The sequence below is a fragment of the Schistocerca gregaria genome, chromosome 1, assembly GCF_023897955.1.
Source record: "Schistocerca gregaria isolate iqSchGreg1 chromosome 1, iqSchGreg1.2, whole genome shotgun sequence".
In the NCBI taxonomy this organism is placed as follows: Eukaryota; Metazoa; Arthropoda; class Insecta; order Orthoptera; family Acrididae; genus Schistocerca; species Schistocerca gregaria.
In genome coordinates, this window is record NC_064920.1 from 168,862,975 (window position 1) to 168,890,461 (window position 27,487).

Consider the following 27,487-nt stretch of genomic DNA (forward strand, 5'->3'; position numbering starts at 1 on the left):
GGAGAGGGAGGGGCAGTATGGGGGGGGAGGGGGCTGACAGTGAAGTGCTGCAGATTAGACAGAGGGCAGAGGAGAGATGGAGAGGAGGAGGGGAAGGGGGAAGGGGGAAGTAGCGGAAAAGGAGAGAAATCAAAAGACTGGGTGTGGTGGTGGAATGATGTCTGTGTAGTGCTGGAATGGGAACAGCGCAGGGGCTGGATGGGTGAGGACAGTGGCTAATGAAGGTTGATGCCAGGAAGGTGACAGGAATGTAGGATTTACTGCAGGGAAAGTTCCCACATGCACAACTGAGAAAAGCTGGTGTTGGTGGGAAGGATCCATATGGCACAGGCTGTGAAGCAGTCATTGAAATGAAGGATGAAGTGTTTGGCAGCGTATTCAGCAACAGGGTGGTTCACTTGTTTCTTGCCACATTTTGTCAGTGGCCATTCATGCAGACAAACAGCTTGTTGGTTGTCATGCCTACGTAGAATGCAGCACAGTGGTTGCAGCTTAGCTTGTAGATCATATGACTGGTGTCACAGATAGCCATGCCTATGATGGGATAGGTGATGTTAGTGACAGGACTAGAGTAGGTGGTGGTGGGAGGATGTATGGGACAAATGTTGCAGCTACATATATTACAGGGATGTGAGCCATAAGGTATGGGATTGGGAGCAGGTGTTGTGCAACAATGGATGAGTATACTGCGTAGGTTTGGTGGACGGCAGAATACCACTGTGGGAATGGTTGGAAGGATAGTGCGCAGGACTAACACTGCAGTATGGTTTCAGTTGCCTGAGACTGCAGTCGTGTGTGTGTGTGTGTGTGTGTGTGTGTGTGTGTGTTTGAGAGTCTTTTTTTTGTACCTATCTGCAACTCAGCATCTCTGCTATATGGTGAGTAGCAACTTTCCTTCTCATAATATTATTGACAATGAACAAAAGTATTTTCTATAGAGGAAGAGAAGCATTTTTAACAACAATCACTTTTCATATGTGAATAGTTAATAACAGCTTAACTAATGCTTTCAATAACACAAAAACCAAACAGCACTGCTGTGATGTATTCAGCTATCTGACATTCTCGCAATAAATTTGAAACTGGTAGCAAATTAAGAAACTTTATCACTTCTGAGACACCTTATGAATATGATAAATAGAGACAAATTTCAGTACTAAACACACAAAGAAAAGGGTAACATGCTGATAACAGGTATCACAATAGCACAACTATGACTAAATTATGTTTGAGTTTGTAGAATGAAGCCTAGTTTACATGACGACACTAGCTACTGGCCAAAGTGCAAGCGCACTACACATTTACGCAACTCGTTGGTGGAACTAAACACTTTCAGCCTATTCCAACTTTGTTGAAGCTCGTAGCATGAGACTTGAGGTTAGGTGTGTCATTAGAGTGCAAACACACAGAAATATGAAGTGAGGAATGGAGGATAATGTTTGGTTTTTGGTAATCTATGCTTTGCATAGATGTCTGAGATATCAGTCATGTTGGTTACAAAAACAAGCAGTGACACGTTTCTGAACATGAGGCTGCCCCACAAGATCTGAACATAGAAGGGCTGACAATAACTAAGATACAGCGCAAAATTCATTAGATAAGGAGCACGTATACAAATGAATTAAGTAGCAGGAGGTAAGCAAAATATCTAGCTGCAGAACTGCTCGTATCTACAACATGTGATTTAAGTTGGTCAGTTCTCTTTTGAGGAAAACTGTTGACAGAAGGAAAGCTACACAAATCTGGAAAGCTGAATTCTTTATTCAATATTCATTTATTTAAAATCCCATAGCAGTGCTACCCATTCACAAATTGTAGTATATATGTTTAAACTTTGAAATACTGCCATGTTTGGAAACCATCATCATCCTAAAGTGGCCTGCATCAACAACTAATGCTGTTAATTTTAAGAATAATTGGTGTTAATGGAAATGAAACATCACCAACTAAATCTTCTAGCAGGCTAAGAGATCTGTACTGTACTGCACATAATGTGATTGTAATTTCAGTTCTGCCAACAATGCTTCATATTTGACAGTATCTTTATTTCTTTTATTGCATTATCAACTCTATTTAGGAGAAATATGAACTGTGCTAGTCCCATTGTAATATCATTAAAATACCTTCTAGAGTCTTCCACCACAATTTCTTTCAGCACGGTACTGAGGAACAAAGCTGACATGTTTTCTGAGTATTAACTCTGCCTCAACTCATGCAGCTGCCAAAACTTTCATTTCAGACATAACACAGGCACCCACAAAACTGATGTGTACACTGGTGTCACAGTGTATACAGTATATATGTAAACTAGGCTTGAGGAGGAGGGAAATGGGACATCAAATCACTAAGCACATTTGATAGTGAATTAAACATAAAATCTGGGAGGGGGAAAGAATGCAGAAGAGGACTTACACACGAAAATCAGATACTTACTGTCCTCACTTTTCTCTTTTTTTACATTTGTTATGCACTGTCCGTGGTGCTTCATATATGTCACTTTTTGTACATAATAATTGTAAACTCAGGAATTTTTTCTGGTAGCGGCAAATCAGGGCACTGAAACTAATCAATGATGACAGCTGAAAACTTGTATCGGGCTGCGTCTCGAACATGTATGCTTTGCTTCCCTAGAACAGTAGCCTTTACTGCCTCAACCATCTGGACACACTTCTCAATTGACCCAAATTCCCAACTTGTCATACACCAATGCAGCATCCTTGTCCATGTACTTCTTACTCACAATGTGATCTATATTCCAATGAGAGGAAACAAAATCTGTGTTCTGAAGGTTGAATGTGTGGATGTCAAGCCTATAAAAATATTACGTGTGTGTATGTCTGTTCTGTCAGACATTAAAATAAAAAAATAAAAGCCACATGGTTGTAAAAGTAAAACCAAAAGTGAAAATCTGATGAAGTTTGGTGCAGTTGTGTTACATTTTGCTTCTAGTAAGCCCATCAATCGCATCACATTGCTCTTACCAATTCTGAGAGTGAAGTGTGCACATAAACATACTTAGAACAATAGAGTCTCCTGAGAAGCATGTACAGCACGCCATCATTTAATTTCTTCCTGCTGAAAGGTGCAATGCAGCCAAAATTCATTGACAAATGAGTAACGAGCACAGTGAAACTTTCACGAATGACAGAAAAGTGCTACTATGAAGTAGAACATAAAGACATTTATGAGGTAAGCGATCAGAGAAGGAGATGAGTATCAACCGATGATCTTGTTCAATGGGTGAATCAAGCAGTTTGAGAAAATTATCTGTTCACAATTTCTCTGTAGAATGATTTGTTTCCAGTAATTTCCAGGTTAGCTCTCTATACCATCACGACAGAGGCACTACAGTACCACAGACATAGTGTCATTTGTAGCCTGAACCACATATTAACAAGACTCTAAATTAAGTTCCATTCTTACCAAAGATACAGAGAACACAGTTACATGATATCTTTCAACATAACTTACTGGCTGGTGTACTGAGAGGGAATTACACACAGTAATGAAACAAAAATTCCAACAAACCTGGTGTTGTGTAATGGCTGCCCTCGTTGCACCTCCTGCAACACCTACAACTGCTTTCAAGGTTGTGGATACACACAGAACAAGTGTGGACCAATTTCTGAAGAATGGCAAAAGTAGTTCAAGACAAAATGCTACATCATTCAGGACATCAGCTGTTAGCCTCCATTTTTTGCAGTCTGCGTCCAGTGAGGTCCTAGTGAATGAGGATGCCAACAAAAATCCCAAAGCATAATTAGATAAGCAAAATAGTTTAAATACACTTACAAAATACCTAGAATGGCAACAAGAAATATATAATACACTCCTGGAAATGGAAAAAAGAACACATTGACACCGGTGTGTCAGACCCACCATACTTGCTCCGGACACTGCGAGAGGGCTGTACAAGCAATGATCACACGCACAGCACAGCGGACACACCAGGAACTGTGGTGTTGGCCGTCGAATGGCGCTAGCTGCGCAGCATTTGTGCACCGCCGCCGTCAGTGTCAGCCAGTTTGCCGTGGCATACGGAGCTCCATCGCAGTCTTTAACACTGGTAGCATGCCGCGACAGCGTGGACGTGAACCGTATGTGCAGTTGATGGACTTTGAGCGAGGGCGTATAGTGGGCATGCGGGAGGCCGGGTGGATGTACCGCCGAATTGCTCAACACGTGGGGCGTGAGGTCTCCACAGTACATCGATGTTGTCGCCAGTGGTCGGCGGAAGGTGCACGTGCCCGTCGACCTGGGACCGGACCGCAGCGATGCACGGATGCACGCCAAGACCGTAGGATCCTACGCAGTGCCGTAGGGGACCGCACCGCCACTTCCCAGCAAATTAGGGACACTGTTGCTCCTGGGGTATCGGCGAGGACCATTCGCAACCATCTCCATGAAGCTGGCCTACGGTCCCACACACCGTTAGGCCGTCTTCCGCTCACGCCCCAACATCGTGCAGCCTGTCTCCAGTGGTGTCGCGACAGGCGTGAATGGAGGGACGAATGGAGACGTGTCGTCTTCAGCGATGAGAGTCGCTTCTGCCTTGGTGCCAATGATGGTCATATGCGTGCTTGTCGCCGTGCAGGTGAGCGCCACAATCAGGACTGCATACGACCGAGGCACACAGGGCCAACACCCGGCATCATGGTGTGGGGAGCGATCTCCTACACTGGCCGTACACCTCTGGTGATCGTCGAGGGGACACTGAATAGTGCACGGTACATCCAAACTGTGATCGAACCCATCGTTCTACCATTCCTAGACCGGCAAGGGAACTTGCTGTTCCAACAGGACAATGCACGTCCGCATGTATCCCGTGCCACCCAACGTGCTCTAGAAGGTGTAAGTCAACTACCCTGGCCAGCAAGATCTCCTGATCTGTCCCCCATTGAGCATGTTTGGGACTGGATGAAGCGTCGTCTCACGCGGTCTGCACGTCCAGCACGAAGGCTGGTCCAACTGAGGGGCCACGTGGAAATGGCATGGCAAGCCGTTCCACAGGACTACATCCAGCATCTCTACGATCGTCTCCATGGGAGAATAGCAGCCTGCATTGCTGCGAAAGGTGGATATACACTGTACTAGTGCCGACATTGTGCATGCTCTGTCGCCTTAGTCTATGTGCCTGTGGTTCTGTCAGTGTGATCATGTGATGTATCTGACCCCAGGAATGTGTCAATAAAGTTTCCCCTTCCTGGGACAATGAATTCACGGTGTTCTTATTTCAATTTCCAGGAGTGTATTTATCAATTCATGTGCATTTCTGAATTAATTTTAGAGGCAGCATTTCCGAAAGTAGCCACTTAAATAGCAGAGCTATGGAAAATAGACAGGTAACTGCTAGTATTAGAAAACTGTTTCTGATATTCGTAAATACACTACACTAATCCACGGTTCCTAGATTACCATCACAGGCATAAAGGGATATACAGAAGGGTACTGCCTGTTGCAAACAAATCATTCAATGAGAAAATAATATATGACGTAGTAAATAAAAGCAAAGTAGTATACAATGTCATAGAACATGTAACTGGAAAAGGCAGACAGAAGTATAACAACATATACATCAAAGATGGGAATAGAGTCACAGAATATCCTCAGCAATTGGCAAGTTTTGTAAGTAACTATTTCATTGGTATTGCAGAGAAGCTACAACACAATAATGCTAAAATACATGCAGCACATATAATGAATTATAAAACATGCACAATGGTGATGTTCCCCACAACAGAGCATGAAGTCAGAACTATAATACTGAAATTAAAAATTAAAAAGTCACAGCAGGCATAGATGATACGCCCAGTCTCTGTTCCAAAGGGATGCATAGAGAGCATACAAGCCCCATTAACAACTAATAAATGAGTCCTTTAGTTCAACGATATGGAAAGGACAGATTGCTACTCACCATACAGAGGTGGGATTGAGCCGCAGATAGGCACAATGAAAAAGAATGTTGGACATATTTCAGCTTTCAGATGAAGTCTTTCTTCAGAAATAAAAACACACGCAAAAGCACATGCATGCAAGTACACGCACACTCACTCACTCACACACACACACACACACACACACACACACACACACACACACACACACACAACAACGCATACACAGGTGGTTGCTGCCCAACTGGAACTGCATATGCTGGGATGGGCAGTGGAGGTGAGGTTGGTTTGTTGACTTGAGGGAGGGGACCCAAAAAGCAACGTCATCGGTCCCATCGGATAAGGGAAGGATGTGAAAGGAAGTCAGCTGTGCCCTTTCAAACAAACAATCCAGGCATTTGCGGATTTAGGGAAATCATGGAAAACCTAAATCAGGGTGACTGGACGCAGGTTTGAACCATCATCCTCCTGAATGCAAGTCCAGTGTGCTCACCCCTGGCAGGAGGTAAGGAAAGGGCCTAGAGTGGGGAGTGTGACGACAGGGAAGATGATGCCAGGTCTAACTGTGGGAGTGTGCAGGGATGTGATGGGGACAGGATAGTGCCACCAAGTGTAGCATCAGGGGGGAGGGAGTGCTATGTGTGAGAGAGGATGGCGGGAGGAAGATGAGAGAGGACAGAAGTAGAGAAGAAGAAAGGATTATGTCAGTCTGTTAGTAGGAAAGAAAACATGTGAAGTAAAGGAGCAAGGAAGGGAACAGGCAGGTGGAAAACAGTGACTAACAAAGGTTACTGGTGGGTGAGGAGGGGGGTGGAGTGTTACAGAAAAGAAGGATACACTGCAGAGAGAATTCTCACCTGCACAATTCAGGAAATCGGGTATTGGTGAGGAGAATTCTGATGGCTCAAGCTATGAAGCAGTCACTAAAGAGAAGCACATCATGTTGTGCTGCATATTCAGCACCTGTGTGACCCATTTGTATCTTGGCCACAAGTTGGCATGGCCAATCATGCAAGCAGATGGCCTGTTAATTGTCATGGCTGTTTTCTCAAGTAGTCTGTGTTTTATGAGATAGTAGATGCCAGTGACAGGACTGCTCTAGGTGGTAACAAGAGGATGTATGAGACAGGTCTTGATTCTCTGTCTATTGCAGGGATATGAGACAAAGTGCTGGGAGCAGGAGTGAAGTAGGGACAGAACAGAATATTGCGTAAGCTGGGTGGGCAACAAAATACCATTGTTGGAGGGGTAGGGAGGATATTTCTTATTATAAGGTACAATGAGAGGTAATCAAGAGAGGTAGTCAAAAGCCTGGCAGAGAATGTGATTCAGTTGCACCAATCCTGGGCAGTGCTGTTCACAAGAGGAGAAATCCTTTGTTGTTGGGCAGTGGTTATGTGATAGATGGTACGTGACCACTGAGACAGTCCTTCAGTTAAAAGTATTTTTCCTGAGCACCTTAAGCAAGTGGAAGTTGTGACCTTACCAAGAAAGGTAATGTGGAGAGCATAGAAAACTACAAAATTCTCAAAACTAACTGAATCGATCATGACAGACTAAAATGAGTTATGAATGAATGCAACCTTTTAATGGAGCAAAGTCTTGTTTCATAAGTGGGAGAAGTATAGTACCAGACATTACAGAGTTCCCTTTACTGAAAATAACAACTTCATAGCCAGTGATACAACACTAGTTCTCCTAACACAGAAAGTAAATGAAACCCTTGGGTTCTTTCAATAGTTTATAACAGAAAATGTCTTGTGGTGTCATACTACTCGTATGTGAACACAGTTCTTAGTTTTGGTATTCTTTTCCACAGATTGAAAGTACAAAACATGGACTCTATTTTCAAACTGCGGAAAGGTCTGTAAGAATAACAAAGAGAAGTAGTAGACAGCCTTATTGTAAAGAACTACTTCAAAAACTGGGTATCCTTACTGCACCAAGTGAATACATAAACCGGCTGTCCATATCTGGACAAACATTGATAGTTCTTTACTTACTCATGGAACAAGAGCCAATTTGGACTTACATTTAAAAGGAAAACACACACATAAAATTCAAAACACTATTTTTATTAGGGAATAAAACTGAAGCACTGAGAACCATAAGGACCTAAAACATACCTGTAATTTTGAGACTGTAACATGTATACATGCTACTGACATCTGTTGATATTATAGTGAATGATCTTATCTGTGCTCAAGGCCGACGTTGTATATATGAACATTCATGAAAGGTTATCTCTCCAATATATCTGATATTCACTACCCTATGGGCACTTTATGTCTGTATTTTAACCTTTTATGGTTCTCAGTGCCCCAATTGTATAATAAATTTCCCAAGGAGGCGACAACAATTACTGCAGTATACGAGTTCAAAGAGGTAACAGAAACATAATTTACAAGTAATGCATACCACACACTTAAAGATTACTAAGAGGATTCACAGTAGTGCTTAAAAGTGAAATGGCACTACTATAACATCCCGCCACATTAAATACATGATCGCAGATGTGACCAAGCAGTTCTAGGCACTTCAGTCTGGAACCGCGCAACCGCTACGGTTGCAGGTTCAAATCCTGCCTCGGGCATGGGTGTGTGTGATGTCCTTAGGTTAGTTAGGTTTAAGTAGTTCTAAGTTCTAGGGGGCTGATAACATCTGAGGTTAAGTCCCATAGTGCTCAGAGCCATTTTTTAAATATATGATCACACTGTAATGTTTTTACAAGAAAATTATGTGCCAAGATCTATACTGCATGCCTGTAATCTCTTGTCATTCTCCTAAGCTCAACAGCTCAATCATCATGAGAGAACATATTTTTCCAGAAAGAGTGAAGGGAGGACATGCAGATTTGCATGAGGCATAACTGCACGTTAACATGCCTGGGGTCAGTTATCTGATGAGACTCATGGGAAAGCAATGGCCTAACAGCACATTTGTGGTCTTGCACAGTGTGTGCAGTGATGCAATGCCAAACTATGTTTCATAAGTTATTTGGCGCAAATTGTGTATAATCAAAAGAACACAATAGGAATCAACTGAACGAGACAGTGCAGTTATTAAGATACTGACCTCTTATTCGGATGATGGGTTTTGCTCTATGCGCCCATCCCACTTTAGGTTTCCTGTGACTGTTCTACATTGTTTAAAGGAAATGCCAGGATATTTCCTTCAGCAAGGTGAAAGCCAACCACCTGTAATAACCTCTTCTTGTTTCACCAGATATTTGCAATTTCGGTTTCAGAATGTGTAGCTGGAGTCTCCTCAACAAATACCGCTCATCACATCTTTCAAGCAATGCTCAGTGTCAACAGAAGGCATCGGTTTTTTTCCTCCTTACAAACAAAATTATTTTTAAAGCCAAATTTTATGTGCCCATTCAATAGAGCGGTCCCAAATTAGGCTGCTTCTTCTTGTTCCTGAAATGTTTCTGCTTATGCACATCACTCATCACAAATTAGTCTAGTGTGACATTTGTTTTATTGACATGTATCAACACAGAATGAAATTTTCACTCTGCAGTGGAATGTGTGCTGATATGAAACTTCCTGGCAGATTAAAACTGTGTGCCCGACCGAGATTGAACTCGGGACCTTTGCCTTTCGCGGGCAATTGCTCTACCAACTGAGCTACCGAAGCACGACTGACGCCAAGATTCGCAGGAGAGCTTCTGTAAAGTTTGGAAGGTAGGAGACGAGATACTGGCAGAATTAAAGCTGTGAGTACCGGGTGTCAGTCGTGCTTCGGTAGCTCAGTTGGTAGAGCACTTGCCCGCGAAAGGCAAAGGTCCCAAGTTCGAGTCTCTGTCGGGCACACAGTTTTAATCTGCCAGGAAGTTTCATGTATCAACACATTCAAGATCACGCCCATGTCTCACTCATGCACTGGCATAACCAGGATGTGAGTGATATTAGAGTTAACATTGTGACAGAATGAATCATTTATAAGAATAGAATCACTTTCATTGTTATCATCAGAATCACCTGAAAACACTGCCACTTTATGTTTCTTTACAGGTCTAATGATAATGCTGTCACTGAAATTATCCTTAAGAACCATAAAAACATTTATTCATACAGTCATCTGACTCTTCCTTCTCACTAGGAACATGTGAATAATCATTGACAAAAACCTAAAGAAGTACATCGGATTCATTCATTTCCTTCTGTTTTCTGAACAGGGCCACCTCTAACAAGAGGACTAACTTCAAGATGAAAATATTAGTAACTATCTGAAATATCAAAGTACAATCAAAATGCTAAATAAGCTAATTTATTTGAAGACAATCAAGTTTGATACATTGACTACTGGTATAAACAACTAAATAGATGAATTACTTGAAATATGTCATAGTAGATGGCAGCTACAGACAAAGTGTAGAACACGTGAAATGAGAGTAAACTCGGAATCTGTCTGCAATGGGTTAAAAGCACAGCACAGCACAGCACTCCAGCAGCAACAGCACCACCCTGGCACGCACTGATTGCTCCCACCACACAACAGTGTTGCTCAGTTGCTGCTAGAGTACAACTTAATCTTTGTTTTTTACTGTCCCTATTAATACACCTCAATAAAACAAATATCACTCTAGACTAATCTGGAACCACTCTATCAAACAGGAACATAAAATTTTGTGTTAAAAATAATTTTGTTTGCAATGGGAAATGGACCAATACTTTCCATCGACACTGGGAGTAGTATGAAAGAAGTGATGAGCAGTATTTATTTGGGCTGATTCCAGCTATACATGAAAAACTGCTTATAGTATGCACAGTAGAGCCCCTGTTTACTAGACATTTTTCCATTATTTTGGTCATACTATCACTTCCCAAAATACAGAACACTTTTTTTAACACCATGCATATGAGTGATAGCAAGAATGGCACAAAAGAGGGAGGAAGGCAGAAGGACATACAAATACAGCACTGAGAGACACTTTACGGAGACCATGAGGAATGAGGCACAGATATAAGAAGACAAAGATTTCTGTCACAGGTCAATGAATGCCAAGACAACTGGGCACACAACAAAGCAGGCAAGGTGGGCATGGAAAAAGATAATAAATAACTAACAAAAGAGAGGAGTGATGTTAACACTCTATGCAACGCAACTCCACCTTCCTCTCCTTTACTGAGATTTTCTTGCAAGTACTGTAATCCTCAAACAAAGGAAGGAAGTATTTAGACTGCAATGTGCCTGAATCAATTTGTACTCGGAATCTAACTGACTTTAAAATTGGACTAACACTCAATAATAGCACACTTTTCTGTGGGAAATGCTAAAAGTCTACATTGGGGCCACTGACCTACTTACATATTTTGTGCAGCAATGTTGTCGGAACTCACTGTGAGTTGTGATGGGGACTATGGAGGGGCAAGGTAATTCTATAAGAGGTATATCAGCTACTGCTGCATCCACACAGTCAATGAGAAGGTGAAGGGAAGATGGACATTGGAAGCTAGAGGCTTCCTAATATTCTCACATCAGTAGAGAAGTGAAATCCGCTATGTGGTCAGAAAAAAATAACTGTGTTCTCAGGTCCCATCATAACCACAGCTTCAGAAATCACAACATGTTCAGAAGAAATAGCCAAATATTTGTTACAATGAATATATAATTTTCACGGCTGTCCTGTTGGGATGATCAATAAAAAAAGTGATATGACAGATGACAGGTTGAGTAAACAAAACAGACAGTGAAGATAAAAATTAATGTAAACAATTCTTTTTTGCTTATTTTATTTCTTCTTGTATTATCAAAATGTAGACAATTAATAAATGGCAAATGTTTAGAATAGGCATCATATTAATTGGTTACACAGATACTTTATGTCAATAAAAGTTTGTAATTTCAGTTAGACACGCAGCATCTTAAAGAAAAGGGGTGGGGGGGGGGGGGTGTTATCTTACATTCAGGGTCATTTTATACTTAGGTAAATACGGTATATTGCTCTGATAAATAAGGAAAACAAGATTTTGGCAAGCTGTCGTCTTAAGTTTCTTACATGTCACTCAGCTTCTTATCTTAATGCTGAATGCTAGTCTCCATTCCCAATCAAAATTAATATGCTGTAACACATTGCACAAGGAAAGCAGGCAAAGAATATATGTAATACAAAAATTAAAAGGAACTGGTGCATGAGGGTCATCTGGGAAGGAAGTTCCATTACGATGTAAAAGTAACATACAAATGGCAGTAACAATGATGTTTACATTCAGTATAAGCAGCTGTCTTCTGCTACTTTTGTCCATATTTCTCTCAACTATTGAAACATTTATCGTACGAGAGACCAGAATACATAAACCATCAGTCCCAAATATTTTGAGACTGGATTAATAAGAAACAGAAAGGTTAAGATAGTTGTTCCATTGCTTCAGGAGTTCTACGTAATGACCCCCCGCCCCAGTCACCCACTTGTGTACAATGTAAAGAACACACATACAACAATGTGAAATGGTCAGAAAAATTCTTCTTTGGGATGTTGGGATGTTCAACTCATGTGTCACACTGGTTTGAGAATCACTTTTGTATCAATCTGTACGTGCAGAAACATTTCAGAAAGAAGACTGAGTCAGTTATATTGTCAAATTATTGGCCCTACACCCAAATTTCTGTACTTTGTTGTTTTCTGGTTGGTTTGTATTGGTAACACAAAGTCTTATCGCCCATTGGGGTTATTTCTAGAGAAAAAATTGTCTGAATTTTGTGTTTAAATCAAGTCACAACAGGTGTCCATGTGTTGTAATTTTTGTTCAAGAGTCGAGGTGCGCAGGATATACTCTGAACTTTGGTCTTACATATCAAACTAGCACTGTGATGTGTAACCCTACATCTACCTATCTGATAAATAGTTCCACTCACCAAACCATGTAATAGTCTAATGGTTGAGAATAGAAAGTTGCTTGAGGGGCTTTTTACTATCTGTTTTGTATGTGAGATGTATGTGGGTGGCACCACATTTCTTAAAGATGGGATGGCAACCACAGTATTACTGTGAGTTGTGTTATCTTCAAGGACTGTGAGATTTTTTTCCTTTGGTCAGCGTCATCATAGACATCATCCTGGGCTTGAAGTAGTGCAGCTAACCACTAGTAAAAGCAAGTGCTGTGACAATGTCAGTTTTCAAGAGGTTAATACAAGTAATGTTCCCTGTTACATACTGTTTTAACACAAGAAGCTATTGTACAATGGAATACAATGTGTGGATTTGGTAACAGAAGGAATACTTCGTATTCATTTAGAGATAGTTAGAATTTTGTAGAAGTTTATTAGTTTCCACACAAGCACAATTGCATAGGTAACAAGAACCGTCAGCACTGCAATGGCATTGTTAGAAATAAATTTGAATTTATGTAAAGATGTTCAGAACGAAGAGAAGACAATATATTCCAATCTGAAGATACATATATTTAAAGGGAAACACTGCATTTTGGAGATTGTGACAGAAACCAGAATAATTATGCACTGGGGTGTGATAAAAATTGACAAAGAAGATTTACTGTAAATTAGAAGTGAGAAGAAATTGAAATTTAATTGAAGATTTTGTCCCCAACAACCAAGTCAACAGCAGAAAATTCGATGAATTGCAGAAGTGACTACATGCACTACAGACTAGTGTTTATGAAGGCATAGTCTGCAGTCGAGGTGGTGATGAGCTACTTATGGCGTAAGGCCCTGAAATAAAACCTTGCAGGTGTCCAAGCCATAAGGTGGCAGTCCTACCAACACAACTGAGGGATGTGGACTGATAACCTGCACCACCAAAAAATATGTGAATAAATAAATAAATTCAAATACAGAACCTAAATGGAGAAATAATTGGATGGATATTAAGGATATGTACTCTGGTCTGAAAAGGAAACCACATGTTGTATTTTGGAATGTAAGAACATTCAGAGAGGCAGGAAGATTAAAACAGGAAAAGAGAGATGGAGGACTACCAATTGGGTATACCGGACCTTTGTGAAACTAGGTAACCAGAGTATGGAAAGCTCATACAAAATGTTGGAGTTCTGTTGTATGTATGACAGACGGGTGAAGATGCATTTCCCAGGGTTAGTGTGTGGCTCTTACAATCTAAGAACTGCAAAAGGAGCTTACTGGAGTGGAGTGGAAACCAGTCTCAGAAAGGATAATAATCATGTGCTTTAAAACAAATGTGCAAAATATCACTGAAATTCAATGTTATTCAGCAGCTGAAGTGGATGGAGGAGAGTTAAAAGATGCATTTCATACAGAGCTAAATGGAGTCCTTGGACAAAATAATTGGAGATATAAAAATTTTAATGTAGTGCTTGAACTCAAAGGTTGATTCGGAAAATGAAGGGTTTGAACACATCATGGGTGACCATGGCATTGGAAAAAAAACGCAAATGGTGAACTGCTGTGTGCTGCGCATGAATTAATCATTGGAGGTACACTGTTTCCACATCATAACTGCCCTAAGACAACATGGGTCACACCACACAATGTTAATGTAAATCAAATAGATCACATAGCCACAAACCATTTCAACACACACTGTTCTATGTGGAAATAGAAAGGGAGCAGACACTGGAAGTGACCATAACCTAGTTTTGATAGAGTTTTGATTGAAGAAGGGCAAATAAAACCAAGTTCATTCATAGGAGCAAAAAAGAAAAGAAAAAAAAACACACACACAGATAGGTTAAAAACCAGTGCATGAATGAAAGATTTGCTGTTGAACTACAAAACAGATTTCAGGTTCTCCCTGGAAAAATAAAATTTAAAAAAAATTACACAAGAAGGAACTGAAATAGGTTGGCAAACACTTACACACAGATATCTAGCTGCTGGAGATAACAGCTTAGGATTTACGAATATCAAAGGAAAGAATGGATTTTTGATGACACGTGTAATCACAGTGACAGCAAGAAAGAACTAAAACTAAAACTAGGAACAAGGTGAGTAAAAGGAAATGGATAGATAATCAGGCACAATTAGCAAACAAGGCAGCAAGATGGGGGCGGGGGCAAATTATAAAAGAGCTCCACAAAATCATCTAATGGCTGTCAACGAAAAACTTTAAACAGGAATGATCAGCTAAGATGAAGCAAGGTGTGGTGATTAGGACTCAACAGGCACAGCTACAAAGATGGGAAGAGCATTTCAAGGAGATGTTAAATTTTGAAGACAATTTTCGAGCAACAGGTGAGAGGTGTTTCTACAACAGATGAAATTAGGATTATTGAGACGCATAAAAATGCAATGGCCCAGGTGTACAAAACATAGCAACAGAGTTCTCAAAAGCCAATCTTGCAATTACTGCTATAATCCACCACCCCCTGTTGCTGTTGAAGTATATTTGGCTCTAAGAAAAATCCACAATGAAGTGGAAAGATGGACTGGGAGTAAAGCTCCCACAAAATGGGAAATTTGACAGTTCACAAAAACTGGTGTGGGACCCTGTATTACAGTGGTGTTAGTGTCCTGCAAGGACCTCACCAGAATTATTTTAATCATATTTAAAGATTTACTTGAAAATCAAGTGCAAAAAGAACAGGCTGTTTTATGACATAACACAGTAGTGTTGATCTTATTAATACTCTAAGGATCATCTTACAGAAAAGTAAAGAATTCCAAGCAACCATGAACCTGGCACTGATTGATTTCAAAAAGGCCATAAATTTTGTAAAATCATACAGGTGTTGCAGAAGTATGGTATACCACAGAAGATTCTGAACATCATCAAAGATCTGTATGATGGCTACAGATGTTGTGTGCTCTGAACTGGAAATTTCACAGATCCAATAGAGGCAATAACCGGAGTCCCGCAGGGTTATATTTTGTCACCAATGCTTTTTCTACTTGTCCTTGACTCAGTAATGAAAAGATTGACTGCAGATGGCAGAAGAGGAATCCAATGGCAGGTCCATGAATGAATGGAGTATCTGGATTTTGCAGACAACATAGTTTTGCTAGCTCAAAGGCCGACAGATATGAAAATTAAATTAAACTTACAAAAAAAAAAAGAAGCAGAGATTGCTGCCTCAAGATAAATGTACATAAAACAAAGGAAATGAGAGTAAATTCTGGGAATATGGAAGTGTGTCTCTTTATATGGGGGCAGCTGGCAGAGACTGTCAATGCATTCTTCTATCTGTGTAGTGTGGTGACAGATGATGATGGAGCTGGAGAAGATGTGGTGAACAACATAAAGAAGGCAAATGCTGCATTCATATAATCATATCCAATGTGGAAAACAGAAAAATCACATGCAAAACAAAAATTGCTATTTTAAGGTGCCCTATAAGCAGTGAAAGTCAGAAAGTAGACAAGAAAGAAACATCATCACAGTTACAGAGCTTTATAAATATGTATCTCCACCACGAATATCTAGTGGCCTGAAAAAATAATCATGAGCTACGGAGGAAAGCAAACCAGATAAATAACAAAGACCACATATGGGAAAGTGAATATGCCTGGGGCACACACCGGGAAAGCCAGACTAAGCAGTTGCAAAGGTACTGCTGTGGAATCTCCAAGGAAAAAGGAAGAGATGCAAGCCTAGTTCTACATGGAAGAGGATGACGGAGGGAAAAGCAAGGTGAGTTGAAAGACCTGGGTTGAATTGAGAGAAATGGGCAAAGATTGAGATGGATGGCGAGTACTCCTGAAATGCCCTGTGCCCCCTTAGGGGCCAAAGGAGTTAAGCCAAGTAAGTCACAGGCACAACTGCATCAGTGTCAAGGTATGTCAGGTCCCGCATGGGCACTGTCAGAAGTAAATTTGAGTTAAGGTGTGTACATCTGGAGCAAGAGTAGGCAATAAATCCCAATGTGAATACATATATATTCAACAGGGAAAAGTATAGCATAAACTTTTCTCTTCTTCAAAGAATTCTGGACAATGTCCAGAGCACTTGATTAAGAGATGTTGCTCTACTGCAGTTTGTGACACAACATAGGCACACTACCACTGCACGTCCACCACCTGCCTGCCCGCAACCAACTGGTTGAATGCACAGCTGTTGTTTACAGTTGTTAGTTCAAGCTGCCACCATAGTTACTGCACTGACATTGCTTATATGCTTTGAATAAAATCAGTCATGGAACTTTTCAGACAGACGGCATGTGCCCTCGTCACTAAAATTTACACTAGTGATGACCGATTGTTGAAAGCTCTTTCTTTTTTTTAAATCATTATAATAATAGAAGAATAATTCAGAAATAAACAATTCGAGGTGCAGAAAGAAGTAAAGATAACTAGCAGTCAGATAGGGACAGCAAGGAGGAAGAGGAAATTGCCCATCAAATCTCCCTGCCATGCATAGTCGTACTGGCTACATATTTGTTTTGTAAAATAACAATAACTTCCACTCTCCTGACTGCCATTCTGTTTCAGTTTAAGTGTTGCAGTACCTTGTCCTCTGTGATGACAGAGCTTAAGATGTCATCACATTCAGCTCGGTATTAGTTCAAGAAGCCCCTTACAATGTGATGTAATTTCATTTTTTTATTCTTCTGTTGATACTATCAATAACCTGTGATCACATACTTTATTATGCTTGAAACTGATAATCACAATTTCATGTATAATTGTCCATGAAACATTTCCAAACTGAAATACAAATGTTAACATCGTGAAACATTCATTCTCTTTTGCTATGGAACTACTTAAACCTAACTAACCTAAGGACATCACACACATCCATCCATAGAGGCAGGATTTGAACCTGTGACCATAGCAGCAACGTGGTTCCAGACTGAAGCACCTACAACTGCTTGGCCACAGAAGCCAACTCTGGGAATGCACATCACAGTTAATTTTACTATGACTAAGAAAGCTTACCCCTTCCACCATGCGAAACATATACTTCCAACCATACCAGTGCCATCTTTAAATATCCAGGTTATGGCGGCTGCCAGTGGTGTTGCATCAGCACTACCAACCCCAATACCAGCCATGATGGCACGTGCTGCCAAAGTACCTGTCAGCGTGCTGCAAAAGGCCTAGCAGCAAAGAAAACAAAACTGTCAGAAGATCTTTGTCAGAGAATTCTGAATATTTTAAGAGTTTCAGTCATGCATTACAGTTGCTTCTATTTTTAGTTTTTGAAATCAAGACATGTCAAAGTGTTCCATGCTATGAAGTCCCTTCTTATAATTACACAATAACTGGCTGTATTGCAAGCTTTCAATCATTTCCAAATTTACATAAAAAAACACACCTTTCTGGGTACGCAGACAAGCTGTCACTTTCATTTTCATGAAATATTTTGACAACTGCCCTTGTCTTTTCTCTCTTTTTTTATCTAATGCTTCTGCTGCTGTTTGATACCTGGATTCAACACAGGCAACAATGCAAAAACTAGGTGCCAACTTTTATACATACATTTAATTAAAAATTTTACAAAAAATAAAGGTAACCACTCATCTAGAGTGAATCGATTCATGGAGCACAGGAACAACTTACAGATAATAGCATTCACAATAGCTTTTGAGAAATAGATCTTTTTCTAACCAAAGTGCACACACACAGCCAAGCAGACACCCAAATGAATACTTTCATGACCATGGGAGGACTAATTATTGACTGATTATTGAAAGCAGTTATCTGAACTGATGAAGGTGGGGAGGGGATAAGGAAGGACACAAAGAGGGGGTAGCAGAAAAGAGACAGGTCTTTGGCCAGATGTCTGTGTGGCTGTGCAATACGAAAAAAGTACAGAAGGTATAGCGAAAAGCAATGTAGGAAGGAAAAACACACGAACATTACAACCATGGTACCATCCAAGAAGGCCAACATGATCTCAAGCACCTCCTCAAGGCCTTAGGTCAATCCGAAAACCTGACACCTGAATGCATCTACCTCCTCAAACCAGGAATTCCCTCACACTCCCACTCACACCTACTTACCAAACTCTACAAACCCAACCCCACAGGCCTCTCTACCAGTTGTGCCCAATTGTGGTTGGGTACAATACTTACACAACCTTCAAACAATTGTCCATACCCCACCACCTACATTCAAGACACTGCTCACTTCCTTCACCGCCTCTCCATATTTCCTGTCCTGTTACCAACAGACTCCTTGTTAGTCAATTTGGACACAACATTCTTGTACACCTTGTGGCCATGGAACACTACCTTTCCAATCACTCTTCTGATACCAAACTCACCACCTTTTCCCTAATCCTCCTAACCAACCACATCCTGATCCAAAACTATTTCACTTTTGAAAGACAAATCTACAAACAAATCCATGGTACTGCCAAGGGTACTCTCATGGTGCTATCCTATGCCAGCTTGTTTATGGGCCATCTGGAGGAATCTTTTCTATACAGTTAACATCTAAAAACTGCTTACCTGGTTCAGATTCACTGATGACAGTTTCATGATCTAGACTCACATCAAGGACATACTTTGCTCCAAATCCACTTCACCTGATCCTTCTCAACACAACAAGCCACCTGCCTCGATCACCACCTCTCACTTGGCTCAACAAACATGTACTTCCATCCACATCAAGTCCACCAACCTCCAACAGTGCCTCCACTCTTACAGCTCTCAACCATTCCATGTTAAAATATCTTTCTTGCAGCCTTGCCATCCATGGATGCTGCATCTGCAGTGGTAAGCAGGAGTAATTGAAATATAATGGTTACCTTACCAGAGCCTTTACTGACATACAACACACTACTAAGCTCATTTGCAAACTAATCTTCCATGCCACCTGCTACTCTGACACCTAAAAATTTGTTAACCAGCCACCATACAACTCTGGCCACCCAATATCACCCTGGCCTTTTAGATCTCAACCACATCCTACAGCAGGGCTTCAACAACTTCTTTTCATGCCCCAGCATGAAGGCTACCTTACCTAAAATACTACCCACAAATAGTGCTCCACTGCCAACCTAACCTACAGAATATCCTTGTCCATCCCTATTACAATCCTACTCCCAATCCTGCACCGCCACGGGACAGTCCCCTGTCGTCGGCCCAGATGCAAGTCCTGTCCCATACATCCACAAACTACCTCCTACCACAGTCCAGTCACAGGTGTTTTCTACCTAATAAAAGGCAAGGCCGTTTTGAAATCAGCCATGTTATATATTAGCCATGCTGCAATTACTATACAGCATTCAATGTGCGCATGACAAATAACCAACGGTCAATTTACATGAATGGCCAAAGCCAAACTGTGGCAAGCCACAAACGTGACCATCCACACAACACAGATGACTTCAACAATGGTTCCACTATGCACATCATTTAGATACTCAAAGGCCCCTGGAAATACCTCTGCTAACTTTTTCCCACTCCCTCACCTTACCTTTTCCCAACTGCTTTCAATAATCAAGTATCCACGATTAGTCTCACTGTGGCTACAGGAGCATATGTTTGGATGTCTGAGTGGTTGTGTGTGTATGTGCGTACTTTGGTTAGAATAAGAGCTCTTGCTCACACACTAGTGTGAATGCTGTTTTCTGTTATGTGTCCCTGCATTATGCATTGATCAGCTACAGATGAGTGGTTCCCTTTCTTTATTTTATGTATTGCTCCATCCATGAATTTTCATAACTGTTATATAATTACTGAGTTTGATAGCAATTCTGTCCTGAGAATGAATCATCTCTGTGCAGTGATGTACGCATAGATTTAAACTTTTCTGTAAGATTGAAACTGTGTGCTGGTTCAGATCTGGAACTAGGAACCTTAGTCATTCATGGGCTATTGCTTTCCTGACTCATCTATCCATGCACAACTCACAACCCACCCTCACAAGTTCACTTCCACTGGTAACTCACTCGTATCTTCCATACTTCCCAGAGGTACTCCTGCATAATGGTTACTTCCTGGTACACAACAAAGCTGTTGTTTACATTTTATGTACAATACTTTGCCAATCAACCCACTCATCTTCTTCAGATGCTGTTTTGCTGTTAAGTGTGCTCACTCACTGGACTCCAACTCGACTATGAACTACTTTTGGCCCAGTGTCACTGTTTATAGCCAAGTGACTACCAATGCAACCTACATGATAGGGTTCTCTTTTGTTATTCGTAGCCTTTACTGATATTTCTTGAAACACACATTCCCTTAGTGTCTGCACGTTAGGAAGAAAACCTTGACATCTTGCACAAAATGCTAAGCCACAGTGCACACAGCCCAACAGTAATTAATCTCACTGGCAAACATTTGGACAAGGGTTTAAGGGGGTTCAATTTTGCACCTACTGCAAAAATGCTACCAACAGAAGATTATATTAGCTCTGTTGAGCATGTTGCAGCTTTACTACCATCAGAAGCAGTAGAAGAGGTATGCCCTGAAACTTGTAGAGCCCTTAACCAAGGCACCAATGATAAGATCCAACATCTCCAAGAAAGAACGAGTACCACTGTAAAACCTGTGAGAGGACAGGGAAACTAATTCTGCTGCTGACAAGGGCAACACTATGGCCCTAATGTCACATCTGGACTACAATAACAAGATTTTTGATCTTCTGAATGACACTGTCCAAGAAAGATAAATGCCGATCCTACAAATAACTCAACTTATCAAACAATGGAAAGTACAGGATGGAATGTAACAATATTATGAAAAGGAAAGTTGCTACACACTATATAGCGGAGATAGGCACAACAAAAAGATTGTCACAGATAAATCTTTCGGCCATATGTCTTTTGTCAAAAATAAACCACACACACACACACACACCTGCAGTCTCAGGCACCTGAAGCCACACTGCGAGCAGCAGCACCAGTGCATGATGTGAGTAGCAACTGGTTGGGGGTAAGGAGCACTCTGGCATGGGAGGGGGGAGGGATAGTAGAATATGGGTGGCTGTCAGTGCAGTGTTGCTGATGAGTGCACAGGGTTGAGGTGGAGAGAGGGTGTAGGGCAGTTATGTACAGTTGGGAAGTTAGACAGAGGGCAGGGGAGAGGTGGGAAGGGTAGCGGAAAAGGAGAGATGTAAAAAGACTGGGTGTGATGGTGGAACGAGGGCTGTGTAGTGCTGGAATGGGAACAGGGAAGGGGCTGGATGGGTGAGGATGATGACTAATGAAGGTTGAGGCTGGGAGGGTTATGGGAACATAGGATATATTGCAAGGAAAGTTCTCACCTGCGCAGTTCAGAGAATCTGGTGTTGGTTGGATGGACCCATATGGCACAGGCTGTGAAGCAGTCACTGAAATGAAGGGTGCCATGTTTGGCAGTGTGCTCAGCAACAGGGTGGTCAGCTTGTTTCTTGGCCAGTTTGTTGGTGGCTATTCATGTGGACAGAAAATCTGGTGTTGGAAGGTGCGGAAGTTGAATGTGCGCCATAGGGTATGGACCTGGATACCCACTAGGGGTATATGTGCTCCGTATGCATCTGTGTTGCAAGCCGTGTAAGTGTACCACTCTCCGCACCACGTGTAGTCCACAGCCAATCATGTTTCCCATGATCATGTATTTAGGTGGCCGCGTGGTGCTACCCCAGCAATCTGGTACTCACTGCAGTTTGCGTGTGCATCTCGGTCGTACTGCATTCTAGTTCTGTATGCTAAGATACATATTGTCATTGTTTGGAGTGTTCCTGCATTGTTGTTGTCTCGCCATGTTTATCACCTTAGTTCTTGCTTGCTTGCTTTGTGTTCTGTTCTGGTCAGTCGTAGTGTCTGCTATGCTCTATTTGTTCATCTGTCCTGTCTGTTCATTGTTAGCAATACCTCCAGTGACTCCCCTGCCTGGTGGCTACTCATCTCCACTCTCTGCCGTGCATTGCTCGCCTATTGCTCATAGCTATAACGGATAGCTTGTTGGTTGTCATGTCCATATAGAATGCAGCACTGTGGTTGCAGCTTAGCTTATAGATGACATGTTTGGTTTCACAGGTAGCCCTGCCTTTCATGGGATAGGTGATGTTTCATTACTGGACTGGAGCAGGTGGTGATGGGAGGATGTATGGGACAGGTCTTGCACTAGGCCTATTACAGGTGTACGACCCATGAGGTAAGGGGCTGGGAGCAGGGTTTGCATAGGGATGGACGAGTATATTGTGTTGGTTGTAGACTGGAAAAATAAGGCACTGGAGATTTGTTTTTGTACAAGGTTGGGAGGATAATTACATGCTGTGAAGGCCTCAGCTAGACCATTGGTATATTTTGAGAGGGGCCAATCATCACTGCAGATGCAATGACCAAGGGTGCCTAGGCTGTACAAATGGGACTTCCCTGTATGGAAAGGGTGACAGCCATTGAAGTGGAGGTATTGCTAGTGGTTAGTAGATTTGATGTGGACACAGATACTGATGAAGCCATCTTTGAGGTGGAGGCCAACATCTAGAATCATGGCAGGTTGGGTTGAGTAGGAACAGGTGAAGTAAATGGGGGAAAAGTTGTCGAGGTTCTGGAGGAATGTGGATAGGTTGTCCTCACCTCACTCTCAATCCACATCACAAAGATATCAACGAATCTGAACCAGGTGAGCGGTTTAGGATTCTGGATGTTTAGGAAGAATTCCTCTAGATGGCCCATGAATAGGTTGGTATAGGATGGTGCCATGTGGGTGCACTATCCTATGCCCACTTATTCATGGGCCATCTAAAGGAATCTCTCCTAAACAGCCACAAACCTGCAGTGACAAGTGGTCCCACTTGAAATATACTAGGGCTTCACTGAAGCCTTCACAGACCATAACCTTGTACAAAAACTAATCTCCCATGCTGACACACCTATACACCAGCTAGCAAAGTACCTAAAGTGTCTTCTCTGCAAATATGTGGGGAAGTGCAAGCATCACATCTGCAACCCTGTTTACATTCTACACTGCCTCTGTCAACTATGGATACAGATATTGAAAGAACATACACCATTCCTATATAATATATATACGCCAAATGGCTTTACAATATAACTGTATGGAATGCAATTAAGCTGCAAGCAAGTGGATTAATGCATAATGGGGGAAGTGCTCGGATACTGAGGCAGTCAAGGCGACTGTTTGCGTAAGGCAGGAAATCCAGGTTCGACTTCAGTCTGGCACAAATTTTCATCTGTCACTGTTGAGTTCATTCAATGCCCCATTGCAGCTGAGTATCTGATATTTCTTTCGTCATGATTCAGTACAGCCGCTGATCAATCAATAGTGTCTGCTCTTTTGGACATACATGTCAGAAAGAAAAGAGACCATTCCTATATAATACCACGCAAATCTGTTCTATAGCAGATGATACCATTTTCATTTCAAGTGTAAATGACAGAGGACTTAAGGGAACAAAGCAAAGCCAACCTAATAATTTATAGTATCTGGTTTAAAGACTATGAATTAACTGTAAACCAGAATAAAGCTGAAAATTTAATTTTTGGTTTAGGTAATATTAACAATGATTGTGTGTCAGATAAACATCTGAATGGACCCTTGGATTCCAAATTAAGTTGGAGCCTCCATAAAAAGTCTATATGCAATACATTATCAAGATACGTATATCTTTTACATAAATTTAGAGCATGTGTGGGTCAAAACATTATGTTCAACTCCTATTATGCATTTTTTCATAGCTACATAACATACTGCATACTACTTTGGGACAACTCCACTGGAAAGAAAAAGAGTTTGTAGGTAGCAGAAAAAGGCTCTTAGATATGTAGCAAGTATTTCCAAAAACAATGTATCATGAATGCCAATTTTCAAGAAACTGTGTGCCATGACAATACCATCATTGTGTATCTTTAGTTGCATAGTCTACACAAAAGGAAACCAAGACAGCTACAAATTAAGGCAACAATTTCACTGACACAATATACGAAACAAAGTACAGATTGACCAACCCTTTACAAGACTAAGCAAGACTCACAACAGCTGTATATACCTTCGTATAAAATTGTTCAATGCACTGCCACCAAAAGCACTTACTACCTCATTAAAAACCTTCAGAAATCTTCTACAAAACTGGCTGAAAAAGAAGGCTTTTAGTGCAATAGAGGAATTTTTTGATTGTGCAAAAAAAGACCTAAAATTTTAACTTATCACACTGCATATATGTAAATCTACATGATTTAACCCTTTTTTTTACTGTTATTATATGTATCCTATCTATTGCTCAATTTGCACAAACCATAACCATCAATAGCATCAAAACTCTCTAAAATGAAATAAATAAATGAATAAATAAATTACGTGTATACTCAAAATTAGAGTCATCTGTAAAGTAGCCTAAAAATTTACAAGCTACAGAAATTGTCATCTCACCTGAACTGTATCCCATATCTGATAGTTGAAGTAGTCACTGCTAACACTATCGGGGTAGCCTTGTGGCAGAAACACTTGGCGTAGGAACTCCAACAGACGGACACGATAAGTGTGAGTATAAGAAACTGATGATTCCACACAAACAATGTCGTCCCGAACTGAGGACATAAAGAATATTGTTACTACCTGGAACGCTTTGAACAGTACAAGTTTTAACAATATGAATGCAGTATTGAATGTTTCCATGTTTCAAACATATTTCAAGGAGACTGAAGGTCAGATTCAATACGTCAGTTTGGTTCACATTGGAAAAAAATGCAAAGACTGTTTTGACAATGCTGTCATCATGGAAGATTTCTGTCCTGCAGCTATCCAAACAAAAAACAGAGGTGATTGCTGCTGGAAAATATAGGAATGATACAGCTACTAAGCATTTCAGGAGCATAAAATATCCTCAGTCCATGGAGTCTGTGCCTCTTTTTTTTAAGGCTGAGCTTAATCTGTGTGGGTTGAGTAGAGGGAGGGGATGTATCTTACATTATTTTTTCAAACGGAATCACTTCTTTTCCATTTCTACATTCCATGCTATTTACCTCAAAGATGATCTCATCTGCAAGAAGTAATTGCACAAACCTGAACACACTGTGGTGACAAAAATTATGGAATAGTTATATGCACATATACAGATTGCGGTAGTACTGCATACAAAAGGTATAAAAGGGAGTACATTGGCGGAGCTGTCATTTGTGCTCAGGTGATTCATGTGAAAAGATTTCCATGTGGTTATGGCTGCACAATAGACATTAACAGACATCGAACATGGGATGGTAGTTGGAGTGATGCATGTTTGACATTCCATTTCAGAAATTGTTTGGGAAATCAATACTCCAAGATCCATAGTGTCAAGAGTGTGCTGAGAACACCAAATTTCAGGCATTACCTCTCACCAAGAACAGCGCAGTGGTCATTGGACTTCACTTAACAACCGAGAGCGGCAGTGTTTTGACAGAGTCACCAGTGCTAACAAACAAGTAACACACTGTGAAATAACAACAGAAATCAATGCCCGATGTACAATGAACGTATCCATTAGGACAGTGATACAAAATCTGGCATTAATGGGCTATGGCAGCAGACAACCAACGTGAATGCCTTTGCTGACAGCAAAACACTATCGGAAGTGCCTCTCCTGGGATCGTGACCATATCGATTGAACATTACATGACTGGAAAATCATGGCCTTGTCAGATGAGTCCACATTTAAGTTGGTAAGAGCTGATGGTTGGGTCCGAGTGTGATGCAGACTCCATACAGCAATGACTCAAGTTGTCAACATGGCACTGTGCAAGCAAGTGGTGGCTCCATAATGGTGTGGGCTGTGTTGACTTGTAATGGACTGGATCCTCTGGTCCAAACGAACTGATCATCAACTGGAAATGGATATGTTTGGCTACTTGAATACCATTTTCAGCAAACAATGGAATTTTTTGGATGACAATACGCCATTTGGATGACAATGAGCAATGCGAACAACTGTTCATGACTGGTCTGAAGAATATTCTGGACAATTGGAGCAAATAATTTGGCAATTAAGGTTGCCTGACAAGAATCTCATCGAATATTTAATGGACATAATTTGCTCTACATCCACGATCCCCAGTAATGCCCATTCCTGTTTAAGTTTGGCTACGCCGACGTCCGTAATCTCATGGCACGAGATCACACCCTTGCGTGAGTCATGGGAGTTATGCAATTCAACAATTACAACATTTTCACCCATTTTTTTGGACTTCCTAAGTAGTTACACCTGCTTTGACTTGTTAGTCTCAACCAGTAGGGACCCATTCCTCAGCCACATTATACACTTCAGGCTACCACCAAGTTCATCCAAGCCTTTATGGATGTACAAGAGTGACACATTTTCAAATGTTGATAAAATCTCCTCGGGTTGACAGCCGAGTCAATGCGTTGTTCTCCAGCAACGTTTCAGCAAGTTTCTTACTTGCCATCTTCAGGCGAAGTGTCTGGTTCACGTCTCGTCCGGGTTTTTATAGCCGCTAGACCACGGGCATCTCTGCATCCTTGGTGTGGGTCGGGCCAATCAGGCGCGAGCGAATTCGGCGTGGCAGCGCGTGGTGGGGGGGGAGCTGCGGGCGCTGGGTCCTGGCGTCTCGTCACGGTGCGGCCTGTTTATTCCATATGCCGCCACCGACCTACCTCCATCAGAGCACTTTCTCTCATTCTTGATAATGTTGTATTCCACGCGCTGCTGAGTTGGAAGCCACTGTCCTGATTGACCAGGTTGTCACAAACCCGTATCTCTACTGCCTCTTTAAAAATTGAGTCCCAGAAACCTTTCGCTCTACCCCGTCTCTTGGTTTCTTCAAACTG

At 41.3% G+C, this 27,487-nt stretch overlaps 1 protein-coding gene across 7 annotated transcripts in view; it reads right to left on the minus strand.

Moving 5' to 3' along the window:
- LOC126336147 (RUS family member 1) overlaps positions 1–27,487 on the minus strand; it is a 109,193-nt gene that overhangs the window by 66,747 nt on the left and 14,959 nt on the right. For 5 of the 7 annotated variants that reach the window (XM_049999657.1, XM_049999665.1, XM_049999650.1 and 2 more), the window contains exons 2-4: positions 25,097–25,254; positions 17,709–17,869; positions 3,529–3,721 (exon numbers count right to left, since the gene is read on the minus strand). In XM_049999657.1, coding sequence (XP_049855614.1) covers positions 3,529–3,721; positions 17,709–17,869; positions 25,097–25,254 — 512 coding nt within the window. Of the gene's footprint in view, positions 1–3,528; positions 3,722–17,708; positions 17,870–25,096; positions 25,255–27,098; positions 27,177–27,487 lie in introns of those variants that run through there. The other 2 variants (XM_049999673.1, XM_049999683.1) reach the window with 2 other exon arrangements.